This window comes from Suncus etruscus, chromosome 6 (assembly GCF_024139225.1).
Source record: "Suncus etruscus isolate mSunEtr1 chromosome 6, mSunEtr1.pri.cur, whole genome shotgun sequence".
Taxonomy (NCBI): domain Eukaryota; kingdom Metazoa; phylum Chordata; class Mammalia; order Eulipotyphla; family Soricidae; genus Suncus; species Suncus etruscus.
In genome coordinates, this window is record NC_064853.1 from 103,460,097 (window position 1) to 103,487,510 (window position 27,414).

At 39.5% G+C, this 27,414-nt stretch overlaps 1 protein-coding gene across 1 annotated transcript; it reads right to left on the reverse strand.

Annotated features, from left to right (window-relative positions):
- Positions 1-19,611: 19,611 nt before the first annotated feature.
- Positions 19,612-19,863, reverse strand: LOC126012193 (mitochondrial import inner membrane translocase subunit Tim8 B-like). Its single transcript, XM_049776024.1, has one exon. The coding sequence runs from the start codon at positions 19,861-19,863 to the stop codon at positions 19,612-19,614; it is 252 nt and encodes an 83-aa protein (XP_049631981.1).
- Between the last annotated feature and the right edge of the window lie 7,551 nt (positions 19,864-27,414).

A 27,414-nucleotide genomic window follows, 5' to 3' on the forward strand; every position in this document is an offset into this window, starting at 1 on the left:
TCTTGGCAGTGCTGTGCCTCTTTCTTCCCTCTCTTGCTGCAACAACAGCAAAGCAGCTCAGTGCCAACATAGCACAGTTCTCACATTGCCAAATTACAGCCAACGTGCAACTGATGTAAGACTGCATATCACCATAATCCAAACCAATTTCCCAGTCCCCAGATCCCTTACATTTCTCATGATGTCCTCAACAAAACAGAATCTCATTTTCTAATGTGGAAAATGCTAAGCTTGAAAATATCTTCTTTTGCCTTGCAAGCGCTAGCCAAGGAAGGACCGCGGTTCGATCCCCCGGCGTCCCATATGGTCCCCCCAAGCCAGGGGCGATTTCTGAGCACATAGCCAGGAGTAACCCCTGAGCGTCAAACGGGTGTGGCCCAAAAACCAAAAAAAAAAAAAAATGCATGAAAAGGGGCCGGGCGCTAAAGGTAAGGTGCCTGCCTTGCCTGCGCTAGCCTAGGACGGACCGCGGTTCGATCCCCCGGCGTCCCATATGGTCCCCCAAGCCAGGAGCGACTTCTGAGCGCATAGCCAGGAGTAACCCCTGAGCGTCAAATGGGTGTGGCCCAAAAACCAAAAAAAAAAAAAAGAAAATATCTTCTTTTAATCCTTGAGGATAACATCCGGATGAAGATTATTGGTTTCTGATCTTGCCTGACAGTGTTTATTGAAGCCAAATCTATGTATGCATACAGTTGACCCAGGTTTGATCCTTGGCATTCCATATGGTCCTCTGCTCCCCACCAGGAATAATCTCCAAAGACCACTAGGTGTGGTCCAAAAACAAAACCAAAAAAGTTTTTATTTGGGGGGACATGCAGAGGATAAATTGCATACTTTGAACGCAGCCAACCTTAATTTACCCTTGGCACCACATATGTTTCCCCAAATGCTGCTAGCTTCTATGATCCCTGAGCATAGAGCTACAAAAACACAGTTAGGGGTGGCCCAAATAACAAATTTGGTGCTTTTGGGGATTACTCCTGATGATGGTTGGAGAACCATATGGTATAAGAATGGAACTCACCTTTGAACTAGTTTTATAGGTCCCCAGAAGAAAAATGCTTTATGTGCCTATGGTAAAAATTATTGCTAGAGGGCCCAGAGAGATAGCACAGCGGTGTTTGCCTTGCAAGCAGCCGATCCAGGACCTAAGGTGGTTGGTTCAAATCCTGGTGTCCCATATGGTCACCTCCCCCCCCCCCCCCACCGTGCCTGCCAGGAGCTATTTCTGAGCAGACAGCCAGGAGTAACCCCTGAGCACCGCCGGGTGTGGCCCCCCCAAAAAAATTATTGTAGAGATCTTGAAAGCCAAAATCTGCAAACATTATACAACAATCAAGCATTTAAAATCACCGAAAGATCCAGACAGATAGAATGAGATACTGATGCTGCTTTACATATGTGGGAGATCCAATACTTCACTTCAGGAGCAACCCAGAGTACAGTGGTGGAGATAGTCCAGGAGCACTGCTGGATGTGGCCCAAAAACTAGATTGAAAAAAAAACCTAAAGGGCCCGGAGAGATAGCACAGTGGTGTTTGCCTTGCAAGCAGCCGATCCAGGACCAAAGGTGGTTGGTTCAAATCCCGGTGTCCCATATGGTCCCCTGTGCCTGCCAGGAGCTATTTCTGAGCAGACAGCCAGGAGTAACCCCTGAGCACTGCCAGGTGTGGCCCAAAAACCAAAAACCAAAAACCAAAAACAAACAAACAAAAAAACCTAAAACTTACAGAGGACTTTTCACTACAAAGAAATATTTTATAGAAGAAGATATTTATGGAATAAAATTAATAAAATTATAATAAAATAGAATTCTATTAAATTCTTATTTTGGTTTTTGGGTTACACCCAGCAGTGCTCAAGGGTTACTCCTGGCTCTATGCTCAGAAATCGCTCCTGACAGGCTCGGGGGACCATATGAGGTGCCAGGATTCAAACCACCGTCCTTCTGCATGCAAGGCAAATGCCCTACCTCCATGCTATCTCTCCAGCCCCCAATTGAAATTCTTATTAGCATTCACCAAGTGCAAGAAAATATCCATGCTTCAATTATAGAAGTATATAATAAAACACATCCATATTCCAAGGCACATCCCTTCTAAATTATAATTTTGGCTCTAAGAAACTCAAGGTTTACTCAACAGTAGTTCATGTTCCTTGCACTTTTACTTTTATCTTGGTTTATACTAGAGATAAACTACTTTGATCTATTGGACCTGTCCCCCAAAACTTTTTTTGGAGGGGGCTTACCAGGTAGTGTCCAGGGGATACTCTTGGCTTTTTGCTGGGAATTAATTGCTCCATGGTTGAGGGGACCAAGCAGAGTCTAGAATGGAACTCAGTCTCTAGCGTGCACACTAATACTCTGAGCTCTTTCTCTTTGACCTTGAAGATATTTGATATTTCTCCAACTAACTTACTTTGTGGGGAAGGTGGAGGAAGGTTTGGAGATTCTACTACTGGAGTATCCTGTGATATCTATGCTCAGGGTGATGTGCAGTGCTAAGGAACTAACTAGCCTACAAGGCCAATCTAAATTCTTACTAGAAAACATTGAATGAGCAATCCAGAAGCCTGAGAGATAGTACAGTGGGTAAGGTACTAGCCTTGCATGCAAACAGGATTTGATTTCCAGTGCCCCAAATGGTACCCACAATACCTTAGAAATGATTCCTGAGCACAGGCCTGGAATAAACCTGGAATTATCAGGTGTGGCCCAAAAAATAAAAACAAATCTGAGATAGTTTTAGGAAATGTAAGTCCTAAAAAATTGTCTTTATTGTTTTTTTTTTTTTTTTTTTTTTTTGTTGGAGGGCAATGTTCAGGAGTTCCTCCTGTCTCAGGAAATTACTCCAGGCAGGCTCTGGAACTATAGGGGATGTCAGAGAAACCAGGTCGAACCCAGGTCAGTCTAGTGCAAGGCAATCACCCTACCCACTGTGCTATGGCTCTGGCTCCCTAAAATCTTGTCTTAACAAAGATGATGACCTGCTTTTGCAAAAACACACAAAAAAAATTGCCTCTAATGATTTAGGCTCACTAGGGACTCTTGGAATTTTCAAAACTTTTGTAAGCTAAGTTCAAAACAAAAAAGAATAATCTTATTAAGATCTAATGAACAATTGAAATGAATAAGTAACTCAGCCTGTCTGCTTGCCTTTTTTTTTAACCTTTCGAGATCACTAGAGTGGAAAAATCCTGAAACTGCATGAAATTTTTCTTCATTCTATATTCACTGCCAATCTGGGGAGTCAGATAGCTGAAGGCTTTGTTTTGGGGGGGTTTGGGTCACACCCGGCAGCATTCAGGTGTTACTCCTGGCTCTAAGCTCAGAAATCACTCCTGGCAGGTTTGGGGGACCATATGGGATGCTGGGATTCAAACCACCGTCCTGCATGCAAGGCGACTGTCTTACCTCCATACTATCTCTTCGGCTCTAGAAGTCTTCATGTTACATTTCCTCAGTAGAATATGTACTTAACTTTCATTTTATGTTGGAAAACTTCCCTTTGGTACATAATTTTTCTGGAGACAATATAGGTATTAACAATCTTTGATATCATACAGACCACAACCCAAATTTTTTGAGGACTTAGGATCTCTTTGTTTTACAAATAAAATCTTTTACAGGACCATAGTTAAGGCTTCAGAAATCTTCTTAGCCTCTCCAAATCTCTCCTAAGAAATAGGGAAAAATTCTAACACTTGAGATCAGATGATGCAAATGTTTCTGGCTCTATCTTTAGGACTAACAAGTCATTTTTGAAATGACTTGAAATTCAAACTGAAGGAGAGGCTTCTAAACCAGAGTATATTAGAGAATTATTTGAAAATTTCAATTTTGGATCAGAGATAACTCAATGGGCTCTGCAAATGATAGGATGGTTCCCAAGAACTGCCAGGAGCAATTCCAGAACAGAATCAGAAATAGCTCAGTACTTACTATTGAGCTACAAAAACAAAAGTATAAAATTCCCCAAACTTAAAAAGACTTGGGTAGGGCATTTATCTTACTTGTGGCCAACCTGAATTTGATCTCCCATCTTTCAGATAGTCAGTCCCAAGAGCATGCCAGGAATAATTTCTGAGCACAGAGCCAGAACTAATTCCTAAGCGTAGTTGTCTTTGACCCTATCACCCAAAACAAAACAAAACAAAACAAAGACTTGTTATAAAATTATTAATTTCTGGAATACATATAATTTAGCTTAAGAAAATTCAGGTGTAACAAAAATGTGAAAGAAAATTAAAATGTTGAAAGAAACTTTGAAGATTGGAGAATAGTCTCAATTAATTTTTTCTTTAGGTTTGTCTCACACCTGCCCTCACATAGTTCTGATATTTATATAAATATATTTTAGAAGCTAGAGGAACAAATAGGCAGCTGGTTATGACCAAATTTTATTTATTTGTTTATTTTGGTTTTGGGGTCACAACTGGTGATGTTCAAGGGTTACTCTTGGCTCTTCACTCAGAAATTAATTCTGGCTGGCTTAGGATATCATATGGGACACTGGGCACTGAATGTGAATCAGCCACATGCAAGGCAAGTGTCTTACTTGCTGTACAATTGCTCCATCTCCAAAAATTATTACTATTATTGTTTTTGGGTCACACCCAGTTGTGCTCAGGGGTTACTGCTGGCTTTGTGCTCATGAGTCATTCTTGGCAGACTTGGAGGATCATATGGGATGCCAGCAATTGAACCCAGGTCAGCCAAAAAGCCCTATCCACTGTGCTATTGCTCTGGCCCCCTAAAATTTATTTTTGATAAATTTTGGTTTTGAGGTTTAAACTCAGTGGCGCTCAGGGCTTACTCCTGGTTCTGTGCTTAAAGATCACTTCTGACAGTCATCCTGGGACGATATGTTGTGCTGGGGATTGAACTGGGGCTGACTGTGTGCAAGTACCTTAATATACTACATATTTTAATATATTGCGACCCCCGCGTAGACAGTTTTAACTCAGGCATCAGAGACTCCATTTTGCTCTTTAGTTAAAGGGCCTCCAACAATTCCCCCTCTCTAGTATAGAAAAAATGATGAGTGGAAAGCCTGTCTTAGGCTATCTGGCGGGCTCTCAGCGTCAGCACCCCTATTTTGGAAATTGGCTTGGGGAGCACACAAGACAGTTCTTGCTTTAGTGCATGTAGGCTAGAATGCCCTACCCCTATACCCTATGTGTGACTTTTACTTTGCTCAATTACGGCGGGGTGTGCTACTGACTACTGACACCAGACTATTCCCGTCATAGGCATTTCCACACCTAGAGCTTAAGACCAAAATTATTTTGATACTTGTTGTCAACATGCTTGTAAAATTTAGTTACTTTTATAATATTAATTACAATATTATTTTAAAAAAGGCTAACCACAACATTTTCCATATACTCTTTTTTTTTTTTGTGGTTTTTGGGTCACACCCGGCAGTGCTCAGGGGTTATTCCTGGCTCCATGCTCCGAAATTGCTCCTGGCAGGCACGGGGGACCATATGGGACGCCGGGATTCGAACCGATAACCTCCTGTATGAAAGGCAAACGCCTTACCTCCATGCTATCTCTCCGGTCCCTTTTTCCATATACTCTTAAGATCAAAAATAATTTTCTAATAGAAATATAAAAGATTCAAATTTTTAACATTTTTGTGTTCTTTCGAATTTTAAAACACTAAAAGTTTTTTTCCCCAATATTTTGTTATTACAAGTCAAGTGACAGCTAGCTCAGTCGGTAGAGACTCTTAATCCCAGGGTCATGGGTTGGAGCCCCACATTGGGCGCCACTTGCGACCCCCGGGGACCCTGGCCCGCAGGGTGGATGAGGGTCATGAAGTTATTCATGAGTCACGAAGAGGATTCGACCTGAAAAATAAAAGAGGACTGGGAAAATTGATGGACTCAAGACAAAATTCCAACCAAGAGTCAAATTTATTGGGGGACAAAAAGACTTTATATAGTGTGGGCAAAACAAAGGAGTAGGGGGTGGTAATTTCTCACAGTAACATTCTGTTTTTCAAAGTTACATTTTACAGGAGACTTATCTTACAGTTACAGGCATACAGCATCCTTTCTCAAGGATCATGGCAACAGGATATCTAATCTTGTGCCTATCTTTATGGGAACAGCTTGTGGCTTGCAGTTTACACTTTCCTTTCTTTAGGTCCAGGGGGAAATGCCAGCAGCTGCAACATGCAGCTTGTCACATAGACAGTTTTAACTCAGGCATCAGAGATTCCATTTTGCTCTTTAGTTAAAGGGCCTCCAACAATATATAACATACACTTTATATTGTTAATGTTATATTGTATATTATAGTATGTAACATATAGTATTATAGTAGATAGTAATATATTCTGTATAAAATATACCTCTATACTATCTCTCCTACCCCTTATTTATTTTTTAATTTGCTTTTCATGTACAGCAGTGGTCATGTCTGTGTTCGGTACAGCTTATGGAGGCATTAAGAAGACCATACAATGTCTAGGATGAAACTCCAGCATCCTGCATGCAAAGTATGCACTCCAGTCTGTTTGAAGTATCTTTCTGTTTGGGAGTGGTGGCACACCCACCTATGCCTGGTTTACTCTGACTCTGTGCCCAGGGATCACTTCTGGTGGGGCCCCAGAGGACCACACACAGTGCCAGGGGTTGAATCCAGGTTGACAGCATGCAAGACAAACATGCTGCTCTTCTATCTCTCTGGCCCCTGTTTGTGCTATCTTTTGATTCAGAAAATGACCTTTAGATATAAAAAAAAATAGGAACTGAAGAGAGAACTCAGTGTCTGGTGTGCATGATCTGCATGTCAGAGGCTGAATTTAAACCCCTTCCTAACACATATGGTTCCCCAAGTACAACTGGGAGTAACTCCTGAGAACTGCTTAGTTAGATCTCTGGAACAGTTTGTGGTTCTGGGGTTAAGAACTTCCTTGGTGGATGGTTCCCTGAGCTTCACTAGCTGTGACCTAACATCATCCCTCCCCAGAAAAGGAAAGTTTTTGTTCAGAGAAATTAGTAATAATATGTACTTGGAAGAAAATATTCATTAACTGAGATTTAAAATAAAATGTAATGTAGTGTGTAAATGTTATCCATACTACTTTTAGCAAAATGCCAGTTGCCTCTTATTTATTTTTATTTTTTATTTTTTGGATTTGGACCACACCCAGTGGTACTCAGGGCTTATTCTGGTTCTGCACTCAGAAGACACTCGTGATCAGGGAAAGAGGGAGGTCAGGGTCAGGAAAAGAGGAAGGACCATATGGAATGCTGAGGATGGAACCCAAGTTGACTGCATGCTCTGGGCCCTAGTTGCCTCCTTTTAAATAATCCCTGGAAGGACTTTACATTTTAAAACGTCTTAAAAATCTAGGTTTCTTAGCTTCTGCACCGCAAAAGAAATAGTGCCCAGGATACAAGAGCCACCCACCATGTGGGATAAACTATTCACCCAATAACCATCAGATAAAGGGCTAATATCCAAAATATACAGGGACTGACAGAACTTTACAAGAAAAAAAATCTAATCCCATCAAAAAATGGGGAGAAGAAATGAACATACACTTTGATAAAAAAGAAATACAAATAGCCAAAAGGCACATGAAAAAAATGCTCTCACACCACAGAGATTGGCACACATCACAAAGAATGAGAACAATCGGTGCTGGCGGGGATATGGAGAGAAAGGAACTCTTATTCACTGCTGGTGGGAATGCCATCTAGTCTAACCTCTATGGAAAGCAATATGGAGATTCCTCCAAACACTGGAAATTGAGCTCCCATTCAACCCAGCTATTCCACTCCTAGGGATATACCCTAGGAACACAAGAATACAATACAAAAACCCCTTCCTCACACCTATATTTATTGCAGCACTATTCACAATAGCCAAGCTCTGGAAACAACCAAGATGCCCTTCAACAGACGAATGGGTAAAGAAAATGTGGTACATATACACAATGGAATATTGTGCAGCTGTCAGGAGAGATGAAGTCATGAAATTTTCCTATACCTGGATGTACATGGAGTACATGCTGAGTGAAATAAGTCAGATGGAGAAAGAGAGATGCAGAATAGTCTCACTCATCTATGGGTTTTGAGAAAAATAGAAGTCATTTTTGCAACAATCCTCAGAGACAATGAGAGGAGGGCTGGAACTTCCAGCTCACTTCATGAAGCTCACCACAAAGAGTGGTGAGTGCAGTTATAGAAATAACTACACTGAGAACTACCATAATCATGTGAATGAATGAGGGAACTGGAAAGCCTGTCTGGAGTACAGTGGGGGTGGGGTGGAATGGAGGGAGATTTGGGACATTGGTGGTGGGAATGTTGCACTGGTGAAGGGGGTGTTCTTTACATGACTGAAACCTAATCACAATCATATTTGTAATCAAGATGTTTAAATAAAGAAAAAAAATCTAGGTTTCTCTAAGGTGCCAATCTTTCATGAGACTCTTTGTCACTCACTGTCTTGCCAAAAGAATTTTCTTTCAGGCCTCATTTAGGAACAACTTTTAAGCCAAGACTAGACCTATGGTAAACCACTTAAGCCTTTTTCCTTTTCTCCATGCAGCAGTGATATTTTGAAGATTTTGTAGATGGGCTGCTGTTAGATTAATGAATGTTTAATGAAGCCAATTAGTTCTTTAAAATGAACTCAATTGGATTTGTTATTTGACAGGTGTGGGCATTTGGAAGCCTGCTCTTGTCTGTCCTTAATCAGGTACCTCAAATCCTTGAATGTGGCCAAACTGGATTTGATCCCTAGTATCCCCTATGGTTCTTTGAGTACCAAAAGGAGAGATTCTGAGTGCACAACACAGGAGCAACATCTGAACAAGTTGATTGTGGCCCCAAACCAACCAACCAACCAAATAAATAAATAAACAACAGCAAAAGGAACAAAACAATGCAAAAACAAGCATACAAAAAGAAACAAACCAAGATCCCATAATTCACAGGAAAGTCAGACATTGTCTCCAGTCACTGCCTTTCTTCCTTGCTGCTCAGGAAGAATCCCTGGATTAGAATTCCTGGGCTTGCTGTGTCTTCCCTTACTTTGACCTTATTACTCACTAAATCCTTGATAATCCTCCAAACAAGGGTGTGTTCATCCCAGATCAAAAAAGTCAGATGGGGTGAGTGATAGCACAGCAGATAGGATGTTTGCCTTGCCAAGACCCAGGTAAATCCCTGGCATCCCATGTGGTCCTCCAATCCTGCCAGAAGTGATTTATGAGTACAGAGCCAGGAATAACCTCTGAGGGCCATCAGATGTGGTCCCAAGCCAAAACAAAACAAAAGTCAGATCAAGTCATCTCTCTGCCTAAGACCATTTAATGCAATTCTTTGTTCTCAGAATAAAGACTAAAAATTCTTTCTAGGATTTAATTTTTTTTTTACCAGGACCAGAGAGATAACACAGCAGTAGGGCATTTGCCTTGCACTCAGTCAATCCAGGATGGATGATGGTTCAAATCCCAGCATCTCATATGGTCCCCTGAGCCTGCAAGGAGCGATTTCTGAGTGAAGAGCCAGGAATGGCCCCTGAGCGATGTGTGACTCAAAAACCAAATAAGTAAGTAAATAAATAATCTTTACCAGATCTTTTTGAGCCAGGAGGATTTATAGTCTTCTTTTCAAATTCAACAATCTTTACTTTCCAACTGTCAAAACTAAAATCACCTAAAAAGACTGAAAGATTGTTAATCACTAATCTAATACCTAACTTTCACTTTTAATGTTGGACATAGCAGAACCTAATCTCTAATCATAACACGAATCCTAAACCAAACCCTAATGCCAATCCTAATATAGACTCACCTTACTCTTTCTAGGCCTTATACTTAACCTAGACCTAACATTCTCTTTCAATTTAATTTCTTTTTAAAATTTAGATTCTGTGGCTAACATTGCTATTAATGATGGCTTCTCATACATATAATTTCAATACCAACTATCACTAGTTAATCCCCCCCCCAAAGACCCAAGACTTCCCTTCCAATTCTCAACTGATAACTAAGATTGTGTGGCTCACTTATTCTATTATGATGTCTTTGGTACCATGTTTCTGCTTTGCTGTGTGTCTTTAAGTGCCACATACGAGAGAGACCATTTTGTATCAGTTCTTTTCCTTCTTATTGGCTTTATTCTGTATGATATATTCTAGCTCCCTGTTGCTATAAATTACATGTGTTTTTTTTCTTTCTTAGAGCTATATAGTATTCTATTGTGTATATACTACAACTTCTTGAGCCATTCATTTGTAGTTGGACATTTGGATAGTTTTCATATCTTGGCTATTGTAAAAAGCACAGCAATGAACATAAGTGTGCATATATCCTCTTTAATTAAAGATTTTGTGGTTAATGGGGCTGGAGAGATAGCATGGAGGTAAGGTGTTTGCTTTGCATGCAGAAGGACGGTGGTTCGAATCCCAGCATTTCATATGGTCCCCCGAGCCTGCCAGGAGCAATTTCTGAGCATAGAGCCAGGAGTAACCCCTGAGCACTGCTGGATGTGACCCAAAACAAAAAAAGAAAAGATTTTGTGGTTTGAATATATATGCCAAGAAGTGGTATCACTGGATTTTATGGTAGTTCTATTCCTATATTTTTAGACAGATCTTCATATTGTCTTCCATAAAGGCTGAACCAGATGACATTCCCTTCAATAATGATAAAATTTCTTTCTTATCACAATCCCACCAATACTGGTTGTTTCTGAACTTTCATTATCATTGGCATGAGATGGTAGCACTTTGTGTTTATTTGCATTTCCCTAATCATGTGTGAGGATGAGCACTTTTTCATATGCCTGTTATAGACATATAGACAAATGTATACCCCAAGTCACATACAAACTCAAACTTTAACCTTAACCCTATATTAAATTTACCCTACTCTATACTAAACATATCTGTTAGTCTAATATTAACAATAACCCTATATTTATATTTCAACTTTGAAAATAGCTAAATCTATTCAAATTCTCACTAAAAGAATAATCTTAACTCTAACTCTAATGCTATTTCTAACCCTTGAGAAGTCTTACCAGAATTAGGAGTCCTACCAATTAGTCTAAATTAAATGATCACTCTACACCTAACCTTCAATTTCAATATGAAATATGCCCAAACATATACCTTAATGGTTGTATAAATCATAACCCTAAACCCACTCCTAACACTAACCCAACATAACCTTTCATATCCTAACCCTAACTTAGGCCTAAACTTCTCACTTAACTTAAACTTAACAATCATCCTATAATTAACTTTTATTTTCACATTTTAAGATAGCCAAACTTAAACCCCAGTTCTCATTGAGGAATAATCCTGCCTTAACCATAGTGCTTAAACTCATTCTAGACTCGCCTTACCTGAGCTAGGCCTAAGTTTACCAAATAGATAAATAAAATAATTGCCACATACCTAACTTTGACTTTCATCTATCTATATATCTCTCTACATATAATTTTTATCTAAATATATCCAAACATATAACCTAACTCTTACAGAAACCCTAACCCTAACCCCACCCCAATGCTAACCCTATGCCTAACCCAACACCATTCTTATATTAACCAAGGGCTAAACTAACCAATTAGTTTAAATTTAACAATTGCCATTTAATTACCTTTTATTTCAAATAATGAATTAAATTAAACAAATATCATAATTCAAACCAATGACTTAATCCTAACCCTAATGATAAATTTAGCCCTTAATGATTGTAAGAATTTTTTCAGTAAACATGAAGAAGAGATTCTGGTGAATCAATGATTCTTCTCAAAGCATTTAAAAGGTGACTTGATGAAACTAAAGGCATCTTCAAGGAGGAAACACCACTGTCCAAACTAGTAGAAGCAGAGATAAACAAATAGGATTACATAAAACTGAGAAGCTTCGGCCATTCAAAGGAAACAGTGACTAGGGTAGAGAAACTAGTCACACTACACCCATTAGATAAGGGTCCAATGTCTAAGATATACAAGACCTAATAGAACTTAAGTAAAAAACATCTAACCCCATCAGAAAATGAAAAGAAATGAACAGACATTTCTTCAAAGGAGAAATACAGATGGCCAAAAGACACATGGAAAAATGCTCCACATCAGGGTTTGGTAGCTTCTAATAGATTCTCCCTCATCCAGCAATTTCAGTTCTAGAGCCAAAAGAAAACTAAAATCCAAATCCAAATTGTTTAAAAGAACAATGAGATATCATCTCATGCCACAGAGACTGGCACACATCACAAAGGACGAGAACAACCACTGGTGTCGTGGATGTGGGGAGAAAGAAACTCTCATTTACTGATAGTGGGAATGCTGTCTAGTCCAGTTTTTTTTGGGAAAACAATATGGATATTCCTTAAAAAACTTAACATTGAACTCCCATATGATCCAGCAATGCTATCCATAGGGATAGACCCTAGGATCACAAAAGCACAATACAATAATGCCTTCTACACTCCTATGTTTATAGCAGCATTATTTATTTATTTATTTATTTTTATAAAATCTTTATTTAAGTACCATGATTACAAGCATGATTGTAGTTGGGTTTCAGTCATAAACAGAACAACCCCCTTCACCAATGTAACATTCCTACTACCAATGTCCCTCCACCCTGCCTGTCTTTGAGACAGGCATTCTACTTTTTTCATTAACATTGTCATGCTAGTTGTTTGTGTAGTTATTTCCGTAACTGCACTCACTACTCTTTGTGGTGAATTGCAGCACTATTTGAAATAGCTAGAATCTGGAAACAATCCAGATGCCCAACAACAGATGAATGACTAAAGAAACTGTGGCACATCTATACAATGGAATACTATGCAGCTGTTAGAAGAAATTAAGTAATGAAATTTGCTTATACATGAATGGATTTAGAAACTATTATGTTGAGTGAAATAAATCAGAGGAAGAACACAGAATAGTCTCACTCATATGTGAGATTTAAGAACAATAAAAGACAGTATATGTAATAATAACACCTAGAGATGAGAGCTGGGCTCCAGGGCACCATGAATACTAAGAATCAACCATGCTGTAAAGGCACCCTCCAGCCCTTTGAATTATCATCCCTACCCATCCACCCTTTCAAACTGCTTTAAGATAGTTGGAGATACAGCAAAGTGGTAGAACACTTGACTTGTATGTGTGAGCTCTGAGTTCAATATCCAGCACTGTTAAGCCTTACCATTTCAAAACAATATATTTTTCTTTTTTTTAATTTAAGAGTCTTTAAAATAGATTTTAGGATTTATTCCACTGTTCTGTGGTCTTCTAATTGCTCACAGGCATTTTATCAGCACCCCAGTCTGCAGTTTGATTAACGTGAAAATGAGTCTCCCCCCCCCCAACCCCATGGTTAATGAAACAGCTGAGCAGATATGGCTTTAGCTACATACACCCCAAAACTCGAGCACGGAGTGCTTATGTATGAAAAGACAGAACGTGACTTTGCTGTCGGGTCACTCAGTCACTCAGGTGCTGAGTGAGGGTCTGGGGGCTTGGGATCTCGGAGCTTCCTTGTCTCCAGGGAAGTGGTAGCTTCCCCTCCTGCTTTTCATTTCATCATGAAAGCACTTTGGGTGGGAGTGACAGAGAGCTTTGTCTTGGGGTGTGTGTGTGTGTGTGTGTGTGTGTGTGTGTGTGTGTGTGTGTGAGAGAGAGAGAGAGAGAGAGAGAGAGAAAGAGAGAGAGAGTGAAAGAGAGAGTAAGAGAGAATGAGAGAGAACTCAAAACAATATTTTGAGTTAGAAATATGGCTCAACAGGCTGAGTTTATGCTTTTTTATGCAGGCGACTCAAGTTCGACTCCTCCACACACCATATATGTTCCTCAAGGGCCATCAAGGATAATAGCCCCCAAGCACCACAGAGAAACCCCTGTGTACTGCTAGGTGTGCACCAGACCCCACCCCACTCCCGAAAAGACCCCCTCTATTTTAAGCAACTATGAGAATCTTTAGTTTGGAGGTTTCTTTTTCTTTACTGAAAATTGGCCTGAGGGAATTTTGCCTCTAAGGTTCCTCAAGAGCAAGACTGGACAAGATGAACTCATTCCAACTCTGTTCTCAAGCTTTAAGAGTAAATCCTTTGTGTTTATAAAGCCCTTTTAACTGTCCATATTACAATGCTCAGAAGTTGTACTGATTTCTCCCAAAGACTGTAGTGCTTAGGATTTAAAGTGTGGAGAATTTAATGGCCTTCTCTGTTAGAAAGTAATCCCAGACCTGGAAGCCCCAATTTCAGTGTGCAAATAAACACATGATTTTCACTGCCACAGAGAATTTAAGTGTATTGGGGGACATCTGTGAAGTTCTTTTTTTTTGGGGGGGGGGTCACGCCCGGCAGCTCTTAGGGCTTACTCCTGGCTCTATGCTCAGAAATTGCTCCAGGCAGGCTTGGGGACCATATGGGATGCTGGGATTCGAACCACTGTCCTTCTGCATGAAAGGCAAATGCCTTACCTCCATGCTATCTCTCCGGCCCTGCATTAAGTAATTTTGATCATTATTAAATTACCCCCAAATTACTAAAGTAACAGCTTATCATCTGTCCAGTTTCCAGGGATTAGGTTCTGGGTCAGGAAATCACTATCAAGCTGGGAGCTGAGGGCTTCTGTCATCTCAAGGTTTAAGAGGAGGAGACTTTCCTTCTGAGAGGACTTCCGAGTGTGGCTGGAGGGAGGATGCCTCAGAATTCTATTCATGAATGTTTACAGATCTCCATTTCTCACTAGGTGCCCTGTCTTCCTGGTTCATGCAGGCTTGGGGTGGGGGAGAGTTTCTCTGGAAGCAACCCTTAAAACTAGACAACTTGTGGCTAGAATGAGTGTAGCACGTAGGGCGTTTCCCTGGCATTAAGCAGGACAAACACAACAAATGGTCTGGCATAGTGTAGCTGGCTATTCCTCAAGTTAGAAAATAACATTCGGCAGCCCCTTTTGGCAGCAGTTGACATTTCAGCAACCAGATTTTCTTTTTTCTTTTAGGGCTATGCCCAGTGATACTCGGGGGTTACTCCTGGCTCTGTGCTCAGAATAACTCCTGGGGTTTCTTGGAGGAACATGTGGGATGCTGAGGATTGAACCTGGTTTGGGCTACATGCAAGACAACTCACACCCACCCTGCTATATTATCACTCCAGCCCCAGCAGTCAGATTTCTTACCAGCAGAATAATAGGACCTCCCAGCTTCCACTTGGGGTCCTTGCAGTGGTCACAAGGAAAGAAGTCCCCTCTGTGAGGCTATGACAGCTCTCCTACTAACCGTAAATAAAAAACCCAATACAATATCACTATTACATTCCTAGAGGCAGCAGTTTTCAGCCAAATAACTTCTTAGATATATAGTAATAACATTGAGATGATTCAAGGTCCTGGCATATTTTTGTAGAGTTTTCATCTTACTTTGTCCCTTTCTACTTTGCCCAGAATTAATCAAGAATCTCTATTACTGGGAGAGTCCATAGTTGGGCTCTCGTCTAACATTTACAAAGAATTTACCAGAGGAGGAGGCTCATGTACTGACAAAGCAAGAAATTTTATTGAAAAAGGGCAGCAGGGATGCAAAAATCCTCAACAAAATCTTAGCAAACGGAATCCAACAATATAGCAAAAATGGTAATACACATTGACCAAGTGAGTTTCATTCCAGGGATGCAAAGATGATTCAACATCACAAACCACATCAACAATAAGAAAGACAAAAATCACGTGATCATATCAATCAACGCAGAGAAGGCATTCGAGAAAATCCAACACTCATTCATGGTGAAAACACAGCAAAATAGAGTTGGAAGGAACCTTCCTCAAGATAGTTACAGCTATCTATAAAAAGTCCACAGTCAACATTATCCTTAAGGGAAAAAAATGAAAGCATTTCCACTAAGGTCAGGAATTAGGAAAGGCTGTTCACTGTCTTTGCTCTTATTCTTTTTTGTTTATTTGTTTGTTTTTTGGGGTCACACCCAGCAGCGCTTAGGGTTTACTTCTGGCTCTACCCTCAGAAATCGCTCCTGGCAGGCTCAGGGGACCATATGGGATGCCAGGATTTGAACCACCATTCTTCTGTGTCTAAGGCAAATGCCTTACTGCTGTGCCCTCTCTCTGCTCCCCTTTGCTCTTATTCAATATCGTTTTAGAAGACATAGCAATCAGACAAGAGAAGGGAATCCAAACAATCCAAATAGGTAAAGAGGAAGTCAAACTATCTCTTTTTGCAGATGATATGATGATACACATCTAAAACCCTAATGAGTCCTCAGTAAAACTTTTAGAAAAACAATAAGCCAATACAGCAAAGTGGCCGGCTACAAAGTCAATACACAAAAGACAGTAGCATTCCTCTATACTGAAGCAGAGGGAAAGATATTAAGGAGTCAGTCTCATTTAAAACAGCATCCAAAATATTAAGTACCTAGAAATCAACCTGACAACAGAAGTGGAAGTCCTATACAATGAAACTTTCAAAATGCTTCAGAAAGAAATCGAAGAGGACCTAAGGAATTGGAAGAACATCCCTTGATCATGGGTAAAAAGAATCAACATAGTCAAAATGACTATCTTACCCAAATTACTATTAATATATAGATTCAATGCAATTTATATCCAAATTCAGACATAATTTTTAAGGACTTAGAACAATCAATAATAAAGTTTGTATAGAACCACAAAAGATCTAGATTAGCCAAATCCATACTGAAAAACAAGAAACTGGGTGGCATTGGCATTTCTTTATCTCACCTAGGGCTTTACTAGGTGATCAAAACAGAATGGTACTGGAACAAAGACAGAGTCTCAGACCAATGGCCAGAATAGAATATCCAGTGACATACCCCCTAATATATGGCCAACTAATATTTGACAAGGAGCCAAGAATTTGAAATGGAACAAAGACAGTCTCTTTAACAAATGGTGTTGGAACAGCTGGATAAGCACCTGTAAGAAATTAAAATTGGTCCATACCTCACACCTTACTCAAAAGTCAACTCAAAATGGATTAAAGACCTTGAAATCAGAACTGAATCTATCAAGTTCATTGAGGAAAAATAGGCAGAACACTTCAAGACTTATACCTCAAAAAAGTCTTTGATGATAGAATGCCAACGGCAAGAGCTATAGCATCAAACCTAAATAAATGGGACTACATCAAACAAAAAAAGTTTCTGTATGGCCAAAGAAACACTGGTTAAAACTAGAAGACAACTAACAAAATGGGAAAAAATATTCACACTCAACACATCAGATAAATGGTTAATATCTAGGATATACAAAGCACTCAGAAAGGTTTAGCTCTACAAAACCAAATAAAGCCATATAAAAAATGGGGAGAGGGTATAAATAGAGACTTCTTGGAGGAAGACCAACAGATGGCCAATAGACACATGAAAACCTTTTCATCATCACTCCTCATTAGGGAAACCCAAATAAAGGCAACAATAAGGTACAACCTTACACCAGTGAGAATGACACACATCAAAAATAACGGGACCAATCTCTGTTGGTGGGGATGTGGTAAGAAAGGAACTCTCATTCACTGCTGGTGGGAATTCTGCCTGGTCCAACCCCTATGAAAAACAGTTTGGAAGGTTCTTAGTAAACTCAGAATTGAGCTGCCATATGTGTATCTATTCCCAAGATAGAAAGACATTCATCCAAAAATATGTATACACACCACTATTCATTGCAGTCCTCAGCACAATAGCAAAGCTTTGGAATCAACCTAGATATCCAACAACAGATAAGTGGATCATGAAATTGTGGTACTTATACACAATGGATTACTACATAGCAGTTAGAAATGATACAATTATGCATTTTGAAGCAACATAGATGGAACTAGAAAATATTATGTTAAATGAAATAAGCCAGAAGAAGAAGAATTAATACAGAATGATAGCACTTATTTGAGGTATTTAGAATATATACCATATATCCATATAATACTCCATGAAGAAGCACAATGGTTTAAATGGCGAATCTTTGAATACCATAGATGCAGGATATAGCAAGGAGAAGTGACCAAATTAAGAGGAAAAGGGGAAAACAAAGCCTCTATTATTGGGGCTGGAGAGATAGCATGGAGGTAGGATGTTTGCCTTGCATGCAGAAGAACAGTGGTTCGAATCCCGGCATCCCATATGTTCCCCCGAGACTGTCAGGAGCGATTTCTGAGTGTAGAGTCAGGAGCAATCCCTGAGAGCCGCTGGGTGTTACCCAACTCCCCGAAAAAGCCGCTACTATATTTTATACCATAAAGAAACCAGCAACAAAGGAAAAAGCTGTTTAGAGCGAACAGCTGTTCAATCAACCTCTCACTACAAAGGCCTATAATAATGTCCTAATGTATTCATCCACAGAACTAGGTGCAGAATATTATTGGTAGCCAGGGACCACCACTGCAGTGCTTACTTTCTATATGTTTTAATGCCTAATTTTATTAGGTATAAAATAAATCTTCAGCCTCTTTGTCCACAGTGATTCTTGGGGATATAAGGTGGACACCCCAATTATGCAATTTGGTGCTCAACCTTACCCATTTCCTTTTGAGTATGTCTTCTATTAGGACCTAAACCATAAGACCATTGAGACCACTGGAACAGACAATTGCGCACCACAGACTTATGTTATAGGATCCACTCACTGAGTACATTTTTTCAAATTACTATTATCTCTTTTCCTTTCTGTTTCTTTCTCTTTTTTGTTTCTTTCTTCCTTCTCTTCTTTTTTCTTCTTCAATTCAACCTATGGTACTATTATATCATAAAGCCCAGGCTGTAAGTTTCTTTTTAGTAATGGAATCTCAATGCTCAAGAAAAGGCAGATGATACTACATAGAGTAAACACCTCTTATAGTGCTTGTTACCACATTGCTTAGTACTCTAGACATGAAAATTATGCTTATCCTAAAATGCTCCAACCACAATCTAAATCTAACAGCTTCATTTAGCAGAGTTCAGCCCTGCCATTGATGAAGTGCCGAAGTGTCTAGAAATTGGAAAATCTTTCCACTCCTAGGCACTGGCCCAATTTTTTTTTTTTTTTTTTTTTTTTTTTTTTTTTTTTTTTTTTTTTGGTTTTTGGGCCACACCCGGTGACGCTCAGGGGTTACTCCTGGCTATGCGCTCAGAAGTCGCTCCTGGCTTGGGGGACCATATGGGATGCCGGGGGATCGAACCGCGGTCCGTCTCCTAGGCTAGCGCAGGTAAGGCAGGCACCTTACCTCGAGCGCCACCGCCCGGCCCCATGCCCAATTTTTTTTAACTATTATTTTTCTTATTTATTTTTCCCTCTTCTCTTTGTTTTTCTTATTTTTCTCCTTTCTCTTCTAATCTATATTTTAGTTAGTTGTTTATCGTTTCTTAACCCAATTATTTCTCTTCTTTTGAGAATTCATATTTATTGAATAATTGATGTGACACAACCTGGAATTTCTAAATTCCAAATAAATAACATTTATTTATTTACTTTAACATTTGATTTGAGACTACATAGTACCAATAAGCTTGGTAAGTAAGCTTGACTGACCACTTTCTCCATATCTCCTTCAAAAGTTTAGTAGTAAGTCTTCTGAGGTGTATCTTTCTTCCAGGTGATGGTCTATTGCCTTCCTTTCTGTATAATCTGGGCAAAACAACTAGTAATAACAAAAGTAATGTCAATGAAGTGGTCCACACAGCTTGAGAGACAATTTTCAGTGCGAGAGTCTAGAAAATTTCCAGGCTTATCCACACTTTTGTCCCAACATAGTTCCATGAAGTGACGCACCTGTGCCTTGAACTGAGCCTTCTGTTTTTCGGCCGCTACCAGGCGCTGCAACTTCGCTTTATTTGCCTCTCCCAACTCCGCCATTGTTCGAATTCGCCTCTTAACCCAATTATTTCTTAAGTGCTCAGACCCATTCCATGAGTGTCAGACCTGCAACAATAACCTATGAATAGATCTTTAATGTCTGTCTATAAGTGGGCATGAGTTTGTATACAGTGGACTCCCCTATGTCTGCACAATCTATATTGTAAACAATCCATGCCTATATTATATATATAGCCCCTCTACATTTATTCTCCCACTTCAGAACTCCTTCTATCCGCTCATTCTCCCAAACCTGATTCGTTATCCATTCCTATTTAACCATCTGTACCCTCAGCTTTTAACTCATTAGGTACCAAGACTGGCCTCCTGCCCCAATAAGCCACTACCCAGCTCCCAAAGTGAAAAGACATGCTCTCAGTCCCACATTTTGTGCTCTGGCAAGAAGCTGCAACCGAGGCTGGAGAGATAACATGGAGGTAAGGCGTTTGCCTTTCATGCAGGAGGTCATCAGTTCGAATCCCAGCATCCCATATGGTCCCCCATGCCTGCCAGGAGCAATTTCTGAGCATGGAGCCAGGAGTAACCCCTGAGCACTGCCAGGTGTGACCCCAAAACCACAAAAAAAAAAAGAAGAAGAAGAAGAAGCTGCAACCACCACTCCTGGTGGTTCATTCTATGTGACTCTTCTTACACACACCCCTAAGTGTGGACTGTTGCATGCTACTGGATTCAGCTCCAGAAGGACCCTCTACCTGATCCCTTAACTGCTGCAAGCCATCACTCAAACTCAATAAGACCACAATGTAGGATGAAAATTTGTAGATGAAAATTTGCCCTGGATCTTACCCTCCACAGAATATCTCAAAAGACTCAATGGGGATATATATGTATATATGTATGTGTATATTTATGTATATGTGTATATGTATAAACATATGTATATATGTATGTGTATATTTATGTATATGTGTATATGTATAAACATATGTATATATGTGTATATATTGTCCTTGTATGTTTAATATTTCAATCGTCATACCTCTTAGTATTGCATTTATATCCAAAGGTAAAGGTAGTCTCCTCCATTCTTTTCTATTTATTTATTTATTTATTTAAATTTTTATTTATATATAGATACTTTTTTCAAGTTGTTTTGGTTCTGCTTAGTATGAAATTCTAGAAGAAAAAGTTTTGCTTGAGATAAAAATCTCAGGTCAAAACCAGGGCACAGAGATTGTATAACCTGTCATTCTTATCCCCAAATGCATCAGCAATATAATATGGCATCGCTCCCTTTTGCATCGGCACACTAAAAAAGGAAAATTTTATGTTCAGAAATAAGCTCTTATCTACTAGGGATAAGAATTCATAAATTTAATAATGCAAGGGCATCTCTCACTCTGAACATTTATCATGGGAACTCGAATTAGACTCCATGTGATTGGACAACAACCATCCAACCCCAAACCCCAGATCCCAACCTTGAACCAACACAGTTCCCTGCAACAGCACCAGGAAACAAACTCTACCCAGGGAGTTCCTAATACTGCTCTGGTACCAACTTGCGCCAGATTGATATGATACCCTGACAACAAGGAAATACAAGAACTTGATCTAAGAGCAGGTTGCTCGACCTCACCACCTAACAGTAAGATGAAATTATCAGACACTTTATCCTTTGATCTGTGCAAAAACCAAGATCACTAATTACAGAAGATTGACTTTGACAATTATGACTGAGCAAAACTTTTCCTGGGACCACTAAGAAAGATCCTAGCCTAGGCTTTGGCCTAGGATATGTACAAAAAACAGGATCTCTAATTCCAGAGGTCTAACTTTGATAACCGCAATTGAGCAGAACTTCTGGAACCACCAGTAAGGACTCTATACTAGGCTTTGTCCTAGGATCTGTGCAAATACCATGATCACTAATGATAGAAGACAGACCACAACAACTGTGATGAAGCAGAACTTCTGGACTCATAAAGACTCTATCCTAGACTTCCTCCTAGGATCTGTGCAAATATCAAGATCTCTAATGACAATCAACTGATTTTGACAACCACAACTGAGTAGAATGTTTCCTGACATATAAAAAGACTTTGGGGTTTGACATTGAGCATGTCTGGAGCCTTTAGTTGTTCCCATGACATTATGCTTCAAGGATGGAGAAACCCCGTATCTCTTAGGCCAAGGGAATTCCCTTTCAAATTTCCCCAATACTTACTGTGCCTATGAAAAACAAACAAATAAACAAATAAAACCCCAACAAAACAAAACAAAAACACAAAACCTTGCCACACCAGCCCTCTTTCATTTTTTTCTTGTTGTTGTTTAGGTGTTGTTTATTGTTGCTGTTGTGCTTTTTGTCTTTGCTTGTTTTGTCTTTCTTTTCCCTTTCTTCTTTTAAATTGATATTGATAGTTCCTAGATGGACTCCTCCCAGTGTTGTTTTTCCCCCCAACAGAATCACATAACTTGAATCATTCTGTTCTACCTCATAAATTGAGGGGGGGAAAGTGGATGGTACCAGGAGCAAACAGTAGTATGAACATTCATGAAAATAAAAAATGACCAGACCTAAATAGCAAACCCAAGTCAACCACAACGGAATCAAGATTCCCAAGCTACAATAAGTTATATACAAAAGGGACCTGTTATACTAGCAGTCCAGGGAGCAAAGGAGGGAGGCATGGGATGGATGCCTGGAGCAGGAGCGAAGGAAGTACAACACTGGTGGTGTAAATAGCCCTTTGGGGGGGCACACCCGTTTGATGCTCAGGGGTTACTCCTGGCTAAGCGCTCAGAAATTGCCCCTGGCTTGGGGATCATATGGGATGCCGGGGGATCGAACTGCGGTCCTTCCTTGGCTAGCGCCACCTCTCTGGCTCTGGAAATAACCCTAATTCACTGTCACTATATACCTGTTTTTTTTTTCTTTTCTTTCTTTTTTTTTGGGGGGGGGGTCACACTTGAAGGCGCTCAGGGTTTCTCCTGGCTCTGTGCTCAGAAATCGCTCTTGGCAGGCACAGGGGACCATATGGGATGCTGGGATTCAAACCACCATCCATCCTGGATAGGCTGAGTACAAGGCAAATGCCCTATCACTGTGCTATCTCTCCAGCACTGTTATTATGTACCTTAAATATAACTGTGAAAGACATAATTCATAGTGGTCAAAATAAAACTCAAAAAAGAAGAAAATATGCCAACAAATATTTTAAATTAAGGCAAAAATGTTTTTAGGCAAAATTTTCTCAATTCTTTTTTTTTTTTTTTTTTTTGTCGAGCTTTACTCCTCATAAAGCTTTCTTTATGAGTGGTAAAGCTCTCCAAAAATTAGACCCTGCTGAAACTGCAAAGCAGCTGTGTCCTGAAGCCTAGAGCTTCTAACTCAATTCTTATTTAAAATAAATATCACTACAAATATGTCTTCTCGAAAGAAAGAAAGAAAGAGATAGAAAGAGAGAGAGAGAAAGAGAGAGAGAAAGAAAAAGAAAGAAAAAAGAAAGAGAGAGAGAAAGAAAGAGAGAGAAAGAAAAAGAAAGAAAGAAGGAAGGAAGGAAGAAAGAAGAAAGAAAGAAAGAGATAGAAAGAAAGACAGAAAGAGAGAGAGAAAGAAAAAGAAAGAAAAAAGAAAGAAAGAAAGAAAGAGAAAGAGAGAGAGAAAGAGAAAGAAAGAAAGAAAGAAAGAAGGAAGGAAGGAAGAAGAAAGAAAGAAAGAAAGAAAGAAAGAAAAAGAAAGAAAGAAAAAGAAAGAAAGAGACAGACAGAAAGAAAGAGACAGAAAGAAAGAAAGAAAGAAAGAAAGAAAGAAAGAAAGAAAGAAAGAAAGAAAGAAAGAAAGAAAGAAAGAAAGAAAGAAAGAAAAAATAAAAAAGAGAAAAGGCTGCTGCCTCACTCCCTGCCTGCTTTCTTGCATGAGACAGCCAAGAAGATGACAGTAAACTTAACCTTTTCAGAGCCCGTAGGATAAGCTATCTCCACCCAATAAGAGGTGGAGGCAGATGTCTGCCGTGTGTTTGGGCACAAGAGAGCCATAATAAAGGGTTGCTGCCTCACTCCCTGCTTTCCTGCTTTACTGTGTGAAGCAGCCAAGAAGATGACAGCAAACATAATCTTTTCAGGGCCAAGCACAGGGCAAGTGTCTCTGTCCATCAAAGGGGGAGCCAGAGGAGCCCGGCCACTTTGCTCTGTGGCCATGCAGATCTTCTAGCCCACGAACCCCACCACAACATGTAGTAAAAACCACACTACAAGTGTGGCAATGGAGAAACAACGCAGGTCATCACCATGCATAGAGAATAAAGATGGCAGTTCTTTTGACCTAAAAGTACCAACTACCTAGTTAGCCCCTCAGATAAGGAGTTTAGAGTAGAAATATGGAGAATGTTCAGAGAACTTAAAAAAAGCATAGATTTAGCTGAAGAGACTACAAAGATAGAAATCAGAAAACTCCAAACTGAAATAACAGGACTGAAAAACTCTGAGATGAAATGAAAACCTCAATGGAAAGCCTCTTCAACAGAGTAATAGCAGCTGAGGACAAAATCAGTGAGCTGGAAAATGAAATGCAGAACAACACCATACAGCAGAAGAAATTGGAAAGAACCTTAAAGCAAATGATCAGACAATGAAAAAAATCCTCAAAGAATGTGAACAGATGAAAACTTTGATAAACTCAACATAAACAACATAAAAATCATTGGAGTCCCAGAGACCCAGGAAGAAAATCCCCAGAAAGAATAAACAGCCAAGGACATCATTACAGAGAAACTCCCAGAGCTAAAGATGACATGCAACCAAAATCTGCATGCTCAAAGAGTACCAGCTACAAGAGGCCCGAAGAAAAGCACCCCAAGACACATCCTAATCACAATGATAAATCCCATAGATAGGGATAGAATACTGAAAGCAGCAAGTCAAAAAGGGAAATTACATCAAAGGAGCAGCAGACCTGTCACAAGAAACCCTCAAGACTAGAAAGCAGTGGTGAGATATAGTGACAAAACTCAACAAAATGAATACTTTTCCTAAAATACTGCACCCAGCCAGACTCACTATCAAGTTTGATGGAAGTATACACAGCTTCACGGATAAACAGCAGCTCAGAAACTTTATAGACTCAAAACCAGCCTGAAACAATAAACTGAAAGATCTACTTTAAAACAAAACATGCCTTGAGATACACCAAACTTCTTCACAAAGATGGCTCTAAACCTGATGACAATTATCTCTCTTTGTCAATGGGCCAAATGCTCCAGTTAAAAGACATAGTGTCAAAATGGATCAAAAGCTGAATCCAACATTCTACTGTCTATAAGAAACACATCTAAATAGTCAGAACAAACCCAGACTCAAAATCAAAGTTGCAAGCACACATCAGGAAGGAAGAAGGGGCCTATATAAATATCTTAATGACATAGCTTATAAAATTAGAAAACTATTAACAAATGAACCCAAAATAAGTAGGCAGAAGGAAATAACAAAGCTTAGAGCATAAATTAATTAAGTGGAAACCCAAATAAACAATTCAAAAGATCAACTAAGGCAGGGGTCCTCAAACTTTTTAAACAGGGGGCCAGTTCATTGTCCCTCAGACCATTGGAGGATCTGACTATAGTAAAAACAAAACTTATGAACGAATTCTTATGCACACTGCATATATCTTATTTTGCAATGAAGAAACAAAACAGATACAAATACAATATGTGGCCCATGGGCCATAGTTTGAGGACCACTGAACTAAGCAAACATTGGTTCTTTGAAAAAAATAAAAAAGATTGATAAGCCACTAGCAGAACTCACAAAGAAAGGGAAAGAGAGAAACTTAATAAACCAGATTAGAAATGGATAGGGGAGATCACTACAGATAATAGAGATATACAAAGGGTAATCAGAGACTACTTTGAGAAACTATATGCCATGAAACATGAGATCCTGGAAGAAATAGGAAAAAAAATAAAATAAAAATAAAACACATTATTGGGTTGGAGTGCTTGCGCAGTAAGGCAGTAAGTAAGCAGTAAGGCGTTTATCTTGCACTCGCTAACCTAGAACGGACCATGGTTTGATCCCCCAGCGTCCCATATGGTCCCTCAAGCCAGGAGCGATTTCTGAGCGCATCGCTAGGAGTAACACCTGAGCGTCACCAAGTGTGGCCCAAAAACAAACCAAAAAATGTCATTATTGTAATAAAACTCAGAGACAATAGAAATGAGGGCCAGAAGGACTGACTTACGATATGAAGCTCACCACAAAGAGTGGTGAATGCAGTTAGAGAAATGACGACAGTAAGTACTACCATGACAATGTTGATGAGTAAGAAAAGAAGAATGCCAGTCTCAAATAGAGACAGGGAGTGGGGGGAGAATGAAAACGGGTTGGTGGCATTGGTGGTGAGAATTTGCACTGGTGAAGGGGGGTGTTCTTTTTATGACTGAGGCCCAACTATAAACATGTTTGTAATCACGGTGGTTAAATAAAGATATTTTTTAAAAAAGCTTATTATTATTATTATTATTGGTTTTGGGTCGCGCCTGGGAGTGCTCAGGGGTACTCCTGGCTCTGTGCTCAGAAATTACTCCTGGCAGGCTCAGGGGATCATATGGAATACTGGGGATTGAATCCCATCAACTGCGTGCTACCCACTATGCTATCGCTCTGGCCCCAAACTTTATTTTTTTTTATTTCTTTTTAACAGTAGGTAAGGCACTTGCCTTACCCTTCAGAGCTATTGAAGATTGATTGTATATAATTTGGTCAATGGAAAATTTTCCTGCTTGGGTGGGGTCTAAGGGTTGGGTTCTTGCTCTGAGGTTAAAAGATTTATCTAGGGGCTGGAGAGAGAATACAGTGCATAGGGCACTTGCTTGCTGCTGACTCAGTTTTGGCCCCAAGTACCCCCAAATAGTCCCTTGTGCACTTCCAGGAGTAATTACTAAGTGAAGAACCAAAAGATATCCTTGAGCCTTGTTGAGTGACCCCCCAAAATGAATTATGTAGTAGTGTTAAACTTATTAAAAATAGATTAAATATAGGTAGGGTCAAAAGAACATTGATGGAAAGATGCTAGTATTATCTATGGTAACATATTTGAAAGTGTGATTTGTTATCCTAAAACACATAAAAATTTTAGACCTTTCATTACTTATTTTGTGTACTACCTTCTGAGATGCTCAGAAGTTATTCCTGGCTCTGCACTCAGGGATTACTCTTGACATGGCTTGGGGGACAATATGTGGTGAGTAGGGATCTAACCTGGGTCAGCTGCATGCAAGTCAAGTACCTTACCTGTTGTACTATTTCTCCTGCCCCGTCACCAACATTTTTTAAAAAGCTAAAAATAATTGTTCATAGGATTCTATAACAAATTTCAGTTTCTTTGAGGATAAAACTATAACATATTGATTAAAATTAATGATCATTTATTATATACTTGGACTTGTTATATGTGCTTTTACTTAAATTCTCTTATTTGATTACTTATAACTATTTAAAAATTATTGAGAAAATGTTAGTTTATGGCGCTGTCTATTTTTTCAAAATATTCTTTCTCTATGGTCCATTATTTTCTCTTTCTCATTCAAG